Source organism: Protobothrops mucrosquamatus, unplaced genomic scaffold, assembly GCF_001527695.2.
Source record: "Protobothrops mucrosquamatus isolate PMUCROS unplaced genomic scaffold, P.Mucros_1.0 scaffold_276, whole genome shotgun sequence".
NCBI classification, from domain to species: Eukaryota; Metazoa; Chordata; class Lepidosauria; order Squamata; family Viperidae; genus Protobothrops; species Protobothrops mucrosquamatus.
The window spans coordinates 1,081,321-1,091,007 of record NW_015386352.1 but is presented as its reverse complement, the minus strand read 5'-3'; the positions used below and the strand labels follow the sequence as shown (position 1 = coordinate 1,091,007).

General features: G+C 47.8%; 1 protein-coding gene across 1 annotated transcript in view; it reads left to right on the top strand.

The window, feature by feature from the left end:
• RNPEPL1 (arginyl aminopeptidase like 1) overlaps nt 1-7,814 on the top strand; it is a 17,666-nt gene extending 9,852 nt beyond the window's left edge. Inside the window, exons 6-9 of the mRNA XM_015831707.2 lie at nt 2,276-2,384; nt 3,730-3,957; nt 4,966-5,108; nt 7,542-7,814. Of these exons, the coding sequence (XP_015687193.1) occupies nt 2,276-2,384; nt 3,730-3,957; nt 4,966-5,108; nt 7,542-7,814 (753 nt within the window). The remainder of the gene's footprint in view (nt 1-2,275; nt 2,385-3,729; nt 3,958-4,965; nt 5,109-7,541) is intronic.
• The last annotated feature ends 1,873 nt before the right edge of the window (nt 7,815-9,687 follow it).

The following is a 9,687-nucleotide window of genomic DNA, read 5'->3' as shown; positions in this document are numbered from 1 at the left end:
TGTTACATGCACCTTCGACTTTGCCAGCGAATCTCAGTTGAATCCGGTCATTTTCAGCTGAATCCTTCAGAAAAATCAGGACTCCATCCAAAAACCAAGCTTGGAGTTTTAGATCCCAGACACTTGTTTGAAAGTTGGATCCTTACAGGTGGTTCTCGACTTACGACCGCAATTGAGCCCCAAAATGTCTGTTGCTAAGCGAGGCAGTTGCTAAGCGAATTCTTCCCCCATTTTACAATCTTTCTCGCCACAGTGGTGAAGGGAATCTTAACTGCAGTCGTTAAGTTAGTAACGCGGTTGTTAAGCGAATCTGGCTTTCCCCCACTGACTTTGCTTGTCAGATGGTCGCAACAGGGAATCACATGACCGCCGGAAGCAGTTGTTGGGCGCTCGAATTTTGATTGCGTGACCGTGGCGATGCTGTGACGGTCGTAAGTGTGAAAAATGGCCACAGGTCGCTTTCTTCAGTGCCGTTGAAACTTTGAACAGTCACTAAACGAATGGTGGTAACTCGAGGACTACCTGTAGGTGGAACATACCAGCAAAGTGTCGTGGTGTTTATTAGTCTGGCATAACCCGGGTAAAACTTTTCTGAGGGTAACAAGCGAACAAGTGTAGTGAACACAGGAAGCAAAAATCAAGAATTCATTAACTCAGGGGTCTTCAAACTTGGCCCTTTTATGACCTGTGGACTTCAACTCCCAGAATTCCTCAGCCAGGCATGCTGGCTGAGGAATTCTGGGAGTTGAAGTCCGCAAGTCATGAAGGGGCCATAGTTCCCCCACGCTGGCTGAGGAATTCTGGGAGTTGAAGTCCGCAAGTCATAAAAGGGCCCAGTTTGAAGACCCCTGCATTAACTCATGCTTGGCTGATAGTTGAGTGATCAGATGGCCTAGAGGTGAAGAGACTCACCTCCCACTCAGAAGGTTGAGAGTTCAATCCTCTGCAGCGACAGAGACTCTATCGGGACAAAGAGAAAATATCTGTTGCAAACTCCACATAGGCATCAGGAAGGGCATCCGGCCAGTAAAGGCTGAGCTACATTCAGTCGCCCCCATCCTGAAGCACGGAATTAAAAGGGGGTAAAAAGAAAAGAAAAGAAAGCTTAGCTAATAGTCACCTCCATGTAGACCTTTTGGCAGCAATTGGAAAGTGTTTTGTCATTGCCTCCTTTTTTCCAGTTTAAATTTAGAGTTGGGATTTGAGACCTGGTGGTCTCCCATCCGAGAATAAATTAAGTTCAACCCTTCTTAGCTTTTTTTTTAAGACCAAGAGAGGTTGAGAAGGGTGGTGGGTGCATGTGTACCTGCATTATGTGTTTATAATCCTTTTAGTGTAGGTACAACTCCGATGACTACGGAGATATGGTTATGTAGCTTTTATAGCACAAAGTTTTTCTGCTATTTTTCCTGAAAATGCCTCTCCTTTTCCAGCAGTGGTTCCTAGCTCTATTAGGCTGGAGAAAAGATCTGAGGGCCTCTAATGCAGGGGTCCCCAATCCCCGGTCCGTGGACCAGCACCGGTCCACGGCCTGCAGAAATCAGGCCGCACAAACAAGTGAAGCCCCGTCTGTGGGATGCAGGCAGCACACGAAACTACGGCCCCTTCAGTCTGTGGAAAAAACCTCTCTCCACAGAACCAGTCTCTGGTGCCCCAAAGGTTGGGGGCTGATGCTCTAGTGCAGGGGTAGGCAACCTTGGCTCTTTTATGACTTGTGGACTTCAACTCCCAGAATTCCTGAGCCAGCATGGCTCAGCTTAGAAACCTCTCCCTTTCCCCTCAGCATGGCTGGCTCAGGAATTCTGGGAGTTGAAGTCCACGAGTCATAAAAGAGCCAAGGTTGCCTACCTCTGCTCTAGTGCACGTGAATATATCCTTACACACGCTTGCTAAAAGCTCTGGAGCATTTCTGATTTTATTTCAGAATTTAGTCTCAGTCTCCTGAATTATTGTGCTATCACAAAGGACTGGAATTTAAAGAAAAATATTGTGATGGATGAATGACCTCTAGAAATTTTCCATCAGTGGGGTTTTATATGTGTCAGAGCATTAGAAATCCAGCACGGCTGCTCTTAATTTATTTAAACCTTGATCATTTTTCTGCTCTCCGTCATTTGTGATATTTTACTTTGTTCTCTAGTGCGTTTGGCCTCATTTCTGTTGCTTTTCTGAGCATTTCCACTCGGGGGGGGGGTCCCTCCAGTTTCTGTGACCTCGCTCAACTTTGCTGTTTACCTTAATTTTGTAACCCGTGTTTCTGCCGGCTCTCTTTCAGACTTATATCGAGAAGTACAAGTTCACAAGCGTTGTAGCCCAAGATCTGTTGGATTCTTTCTTGGCGTTTTTTCCAGACCTGAAAGAACAATGCATTGATTGCAAAACAGGTGAGGAAGAGGATCTTGACACAATGTAACACACACACACACACACACACACAAAGAGACAATCTTAGCAGTGCTGCCCAGATGGGGGAGACAAACTGCAGGTAATCCTCGGCTTACAACCACAATTGGGCCCAAAATCTCTGTTGTTAGCTGAGTCATTTGTTAAGTGAGTTTTGTCTCATTTTACAACTTTTCTTGCCACGCTTGCGAAGTGAATCCTCGCAGCTGATAAGTTGGTAACCTGGTTGTTAAATGAACTTGGCTTCCCCATGGAGTTTGCTTGCAAGGAGATCGCAAAAGGGGATCACGTGACCCCGGGACACTGTGACCGTCATAAATATGAACCAGTTGCTAAGCGCTTGAATGTTGATCACGTGACCTGGGGATGCCCGAAATTGTAGAAGTTAGGGCATTAATTGATTCTGGGTGCACCTGCTGCCTTATCAGCCCAACACTAGTCGTGTGAAAAAGACTTAAGCCATAAGTCCCTTTTTTTCAATGCCGTTGTTCACTAAGCGAACTGTTGTAAGTCGACTCCCTGTACACAGGCGTGACAACATACCCAACTAACCAAGCTGCAAAATGCTAAGCTAGTGATGGCGAACCTTTTAGAGACCGAGTGCCCAAACTGCAACCCCAAACCCACTTATTTATCGCAAAGTGCCAGGGCCGCATCGGCATTGTATTGCCCTCGGGAGGGGGGGGACGACAGGGAGGCACCTCTGCGTGCCGCCTCTGGCACGCAAAAACTGGGGGCACAAAAATGGGCCCCCATACTGCAAGGCGCAAAAATGGCCGCCGCCACGCCGCAGGGTGCAGATACAAGGCGCTGCACCACGTAAGAACGGGGGCAGGGCTAGTGAGTATCACGCAGGCACTAGCCCCGCCCCATTTGCAGCACATGCGTGCTCGTGGCCCCGTGCACACATGCACGCATGTAAAATGCTTCCCCCTCCCTTTTCTTCCAGTCCACCAATCGACAATGGTTGGTGACCTCTGCTCTACCACCTCTACTCAAGCTTGCTAGTCGGCCGCTTCGCCTCCTTTGTGCTGGGTGGGGCTCCTGCTCTGGGCGGCGGGGGCAGCCTGATGGACCTGCTGCTGGTGGCGGTGGCACACGTGCCTACAGAGAGGGCTCTGAGTGCCGCCTCTGGCACGCGTGCCATAGGTTTGCCACCACTGCGCTAAGCCCACATCAGGCTTGTTGACCGTGTTCTACAAACGTCAGCCAGATGACCTGTTGGAGAAAGCTTTCCGTATGAGCCCTGATTGAGAGATCACACTCAGTCTGTACACCTGTGGGCACGTTTCTCCAAGTTGATCCTTGTCGGCCAATCTGTTGCAGGGCTCGAGTTTGACCGCTGGCTCAATGCCACGGGGCCTCCTTTAGTCGAACCAGACTTATCTCAGGGATCCAGCTTGACCGAGCCGGTGGAGACGCTGTTCCATCTCTGGACCACGGAGCCTCTGGACGCAGGAGCTGCTGCGAACAGCGTCGACATCGCCGAGTGGCAAACATTCCAAACGGTGCTTTTCCTGGATAGGTTACTGGATGGGTCGCCCTTGCCACACGGTGAGTTTAATCACCTCGTTGGGTAATGAAGCGTCTGCAAGAAAACAACCCAGCTCAGAGAGCCCCCAAGGACCCCACAATTTCAACTCTTGGGTTACATAAATTCTCTTTTTATAAGTCTGATGGGTGTGTTCCGCTATGCTCACTTGTCCCCGCTGCTTTGATTATTGGTTACTTCCGGCTGTCCAGTGAAGTCAGGCAGGGTGGGCACACTTTGAGTCCTGTCGATTTAAGTACTGTCATCTTGCGGGACCGAGATTAGCGTTCCTTCTCTGAGCTGGTGCCTATCCTGTGGAATGAAATCCATATTGTTTTAGAATAACGGAATAACAGACTTGGAAGGGACCTTGGAGGTCTTCTAGTCCAACTCCCTGCTCAAGCAGGAGAACCTATACCAGGGGTAGGCCACCTCGGCTCTTTTATGACTCGTGGACTTCAACTCCCAGAATTCCTGAGCCAGCCATGCTGAGGGGAAAGGGGGAGGTTTCCAAGCTGAGTCATGCTGGCTCAGGAATTCTGGGAGTTGAAGTCCACGAGTCATAAAAGAGCAGAGGTTGCCTACCCCTGGCCTATACCATCTCAGCCAAATGGTTGTCCAATCTCTTCTTAAAAGCCTCCATTGTTGGAGCACCCACAGTTTCTGGAGGCAGGTCGTTCCACTAATTAATTGTTCCCACTCAAGAAATTACTCCTTAGTTCTAGGTTGCTTATCTCCTTGATTAGTTTCCATCCATTTTTTCTTTTTCCTGCCTTCTTTTTCCTGCTTTGGAGAATAGCTTGACCCCCCCCTCTTCTTTGTGGCAGCCCCTTAGATCTTGGAGCACTGCTATCATGTCCCCCCTCGTCCTTCTCTTCATTAAACTAGGCATACCCAATTCCATTTGAAGGAATGACTTTCCCGAAATTAGTAACATACAGGCTTGCACCCTTCATGGAGAGAGCATTATTTTCGTTGAATGGCCTCTAAATTGAATCCCAAGCAAATCAGATAAATCTTCTCTTTCACAGAGGTGATAACGAAGTTGTCTGAATGCTACTCAACCCAGCTAGAAAACATGAATGCTGAGATTCGTATCCGCTGGCTGCAGATCATCGTCCGCAACGATTATTATCCCGACCTTCATAAAGTCCGTCGCTTCTTGGAAAACCAGGTACCAGTTGCCGGGCGGAAAAGCTTCATGCTGCTCGGGGGGTGCGATTTTGGACAGGAAACCAGTTGATACACAAAGGACATGGGAAGCTCTGATGCTTGGACTTGGGAATAGATGTTTGCCAGGGAATTGCGCAACTGGTGTCCGAATGGAGTCAGAGACGCTGACAGGACACCAGTTTTATATAAATGTCTGTGGAGATTCTCAGTTATCCTGGTCATCGTTATCCGAAAGGTGCTTTTTCACGAGGCAGCTGGACTTTCCTGTTGGGTTTTTTTTTTCTAAATTTTTATTTTATTCAAATACAAATAATACAAACATAATACACATAGATCTAAATAAAAAACAATATAAAAAAATACAAATGCTACAGTGCACCCCCATCCCTGGGGACCATTTTTATTACCTATATTTCTTCTCATATAACAACTAACAATGTACAATATATTTCAATTGTGCCCTTATCCCTCCAAAACAGCATATATTCTTGAGCAGGTTTATTCCCTTTGCCTTCCACCAAAACTGCTTTTTATAAAATCATCCCATATCTCATTATAATTATTTACTTTAATCGTCCCTTTTTAAATTTAATTTCTGTTGTTAATTTATCATTTATTGCCATATTCCATATTTCATTATACCACTCATTTCTTTGAATAACCCAATTCCGTCTCCAATATTTAAACATCACTAATATAGCTGCCATTATCAAATTTACAATCAATTCCTTCTTTTGCTTCATTTACATCTTTTTTTTCCACCAGTAACAGTAATCCAATCCTCGGTGACATATCTGAAATTTACCTTCAAAAGTTCTCTAATTTCCCTAAACACCATGTCCCATATCTTTTGTGCGCTGTCACAGTCCCACCACATATGTTTATATGTTCTAATCTCTTTCTCGCACCTCCAGCAAATATTTGTATATTTAACATCTATTTGATTTAATTTACCTGGTGTTAGGTACCGCCTCCATATCACTTTATATCCATTTTCCTTAACTCTTATTAACGTTTTGCTTTTCATCCCAGAAGCTTCTTCAACTCTGACTGGAGGGTGGGGGAATGGAAGGATTTATACTCCTTGCAGACAGCTGGTCATTTGCCTCCTTTTAGAGAGTCGTTGAGGCCACTTGGAGGCTTATCTGTGTCCTCGGGGTCACCTGAGTGGTGCAAATGGGTGTGGAGCCTTCTTGGAACCGCTGAAAGGACTCTGTTGTAGACTGGAGATAGGAGGTGTCAGATCCCTCCCCTTCTGTTGAGAGAGGGCTGTTCAATTTAGGCCTCAACATAGGCCTCCAGGTGGTTTCAACGACCCTCTGAAAGAATGCAAATGACCAGCCGTCTGCAAGGAATATAAAGAAGCAAGGAAGCTTCTTCAGCTCTGACAGAAGGGTGGGGAATGGAAGGAGTTATACTCCTTGCAGACAGCTGGTCATTTGCCTCCTTTTAGAGAGGAGTTGAGGCCACTTGGAGGATTATCTGTGTCCTCCGGGTCACCTGAGTGGTACAAATGGGTGGGGAGCCTTCTTGGAACTGCGGAAAGGACTGTGTTGTAGACTGAACAACACCATCTATCTCCAGTCTACAACACAGTCCTTTCAGCAGTTTTGGGAGTCTTTCTTTTCTATTGACCAAGTTGGGACGGTTGACACTAACCTTTCTTGCCACAATGGTTAAGTGGGTAACACGGTTAGTTAAATGAACCTGGCTTCCCCATGGACTTGGCTTGTCAGAAAGTCGCCAAAAGTGATCACATGACCCTGGGACACTGCAACCGTCATAAATACGAGTCAGTGGCCAAACATCTGAATGTTGACATCATATGAGCATGGAGATGCTCCAATAGTCAGTCGTAAGTGCCGTTTCGGTGCCGTTGTAACTTGGAAATGAGTCACTAAACGAACTGTTGTAAATCAAGGTTTACTTGTATGCTTCCCAGCTTTTCCTTTGGGGAGTTGTCCACTAGGTGGCAGCAGAGAGGTTTCCGGGGCCTAGCGGACATTATTGGACCACAGCCCAGCTAGAAAAGCCAGCTTTATGGCTGATGGCTATGGCTGATAAGGAACTTTGGTTGGGAATTTTAGGGAGAAAAAATCAGCCTTTGACCACTTAATCCAGAGGTCTTCAAACTTGGCCCTTTTATGACTCGTGGACTTCAACTCCCAGAATTCCTCAGCCAGGCACGTTGAGGAATTCTGGGAGTTGAAGTCCACGAGCCATAAAAGGGCCAGGTTTGAAGACCCCTGTCTTAAATCGAACAAACAAAATGGAGGCTGGCTGAGGAATTCTGGCAGTTGAAGTCCATAAGTTATAAAAGGGCCAGGTTTGAAGACCCCTGACTTAATCTGTCCATGGTCCCAGATTTGTGTTACTACGATGATCAATACGAGACTCTTGGGATGACCCCGGGCTCCTTCTGCTTGCATTACAGATGTCCCGGATGTACACAATTCCACTCTACGAGGACCTCTGCACTGGAACCCTCAAGTCCTTCGCCCTAGAGGTTTTTTTCCAGACCCAGACCCAGCTCCACCCAAACCTGAGGAAAACCATTCATCAGATCCTGACCCAGGGCTTGAACCCGCCGCTTCTTGCCACGACGGACACGGCTGCCATGGTGGTGGACTCTCCGCCCGCCGAGCTTGAGGACAGGGGAGCCACGCACAGTGCCGTTTCTCTCAGGGACGTCAATGTGTCTGCTTAGCTCTCCAGCTCATGCGGGATCTTGGAACCTGGAAGGGCCAGCCAGAATGGCGAGCTAGGACTACCCTCTGGCCCTTGGTGCCATTGCTGGGGGGCGGCGGCCGGGGGGGGTCTGGATTATTACTTTTTTAAAAAAATTCCTCCCCACATGTACATCGAGAGTCCTACGTGCCTTCAGGTGCCTGACCCCCCCCCCCCTTAGGCACAGCAAGATATCAGGGATGTATCTTTTTCTAACTCCAAGCAGCGACCGGGAGCAAGCGACCGTTCGGCCTCGTTGCATCATGAATGTGGACATCAGAATTGATTTTTGTGTCTGCCAACAAAAGCCGCATTTCCAGCACGCGATGAGTTTTTCCTTTGTCGCTCTCCAAGCCTTGAAGGGGGCAGAGCCTTCACCTGGGTCCCAGGCCGTCCACGCACGAAGGAAAGAAGAAAAAAAACTGATCAGGATCATGGTAAATGTTGGAAGGGCGGGCTTTGTCCCGTTGTACGCTGCGGCGCTCGTGACCCGGAATCCTAAAAGAACGGAACGTTTTCTTCCAAGCAGCGTCCGGATTTCAGGAAACTGGTGTAAATGGTTAAGGGTCAGGTATTAAAAAGAGATTGGGGTGGGGTTTGCAGGCTGAGGGTGAGCTTTGATAGAGATGGGGAGGGGGAGAAGCCAACCCTTGGGCCGGGGGGGGGGGTATGGTAGGAACATGGGTGTTAACACTGCTTTGCTTTCCTTGGAGACCAGCAAGCGCAGTGGTTACGGTGTAGTAGGCCCACTCTGCCCAACAGGGATGGGAAAGGCCTTGCAAGATTGCGCCACGGACGTCAGTGGCCAATCACCAAATGCAGCACTGCGATGTCCTTTTCTTTCCACAAAGGTAAAAGAGGAGTGGTTAATTTTTGCAAAACAACAACAACACAAAAGCCTGTCCTGAGACTGCTGTAAACGTACTGACCTGTCTTCACATTCTTGCACATCCTTCACATCTGTGGATGGTGCCACTGGTGGTTTCCAGCCCCTTTGTCCATTTTCCCTGCGCACACAAGCTCACACAACCCTTTTCGCGTGTTTTTACTAAAGCCAACTCTGGGATTTCTTTCTGTGTGTACCTCCCTTGTTCAAGAATAATATTTATTCTCTGTACCCAGAAAAGATGTTTAGAAAACCCCCTTAGGTACCACTCTTGTGTCCAGCTCTGGCAGAGAGGATGCCTGTCTCACTGCCTCCTATTTGGGGAACACTGGTTCCAGAACCACCAAGGTGCTCAAATTCTCTGTCTCCAGCTCCTTTCCTCCGTTCCCCCCGAAATATATTTTCACCTGGGGCGAGTTGGGGCTTCAGACCAAAGGACGAGAAGCAATAACGAAGTCAGACTCCAAAGTTGCTTGACATGGGCTGTGATCATTTGGCGTAGCGGCTCTGGGGTTCCTCCGTTATTTGGCAACGCGCAGGGCTCCTGTCTCCCCAGAAGCACCTTCCACTTTTAAGGTGTTTGATTGGCAGCACTTTTGACACCTGCTCCAGTCTGGCCGATAAACCGCAACCACTACACACTCTGTTACCCTGCATTTTTTTTCTTCCAGGAGAATGTATGCAACCAGGGTGGAAATCCCTTGGAGATGTACCTGGATGCCTTACAATAACATCACTTATAAATGTTGAATTAAACTAAAGTTTGTGACTTTGGGAGGTTTTGTGCTTTTCTTTCCCCCCCCCCGGACATTGACGGTATCACCCGGACATGACAGGTAGTTCTCGACGTACGACCACCGTTGTTAAGCGAATCACTGCAGTTGTTAAGTTAGTAACCCGGTTGTTAAGTGAATCTGGCTTCCCCCACATTGACTTTGCTTGTCAGAAGGTCACAAAAAGGGGATCC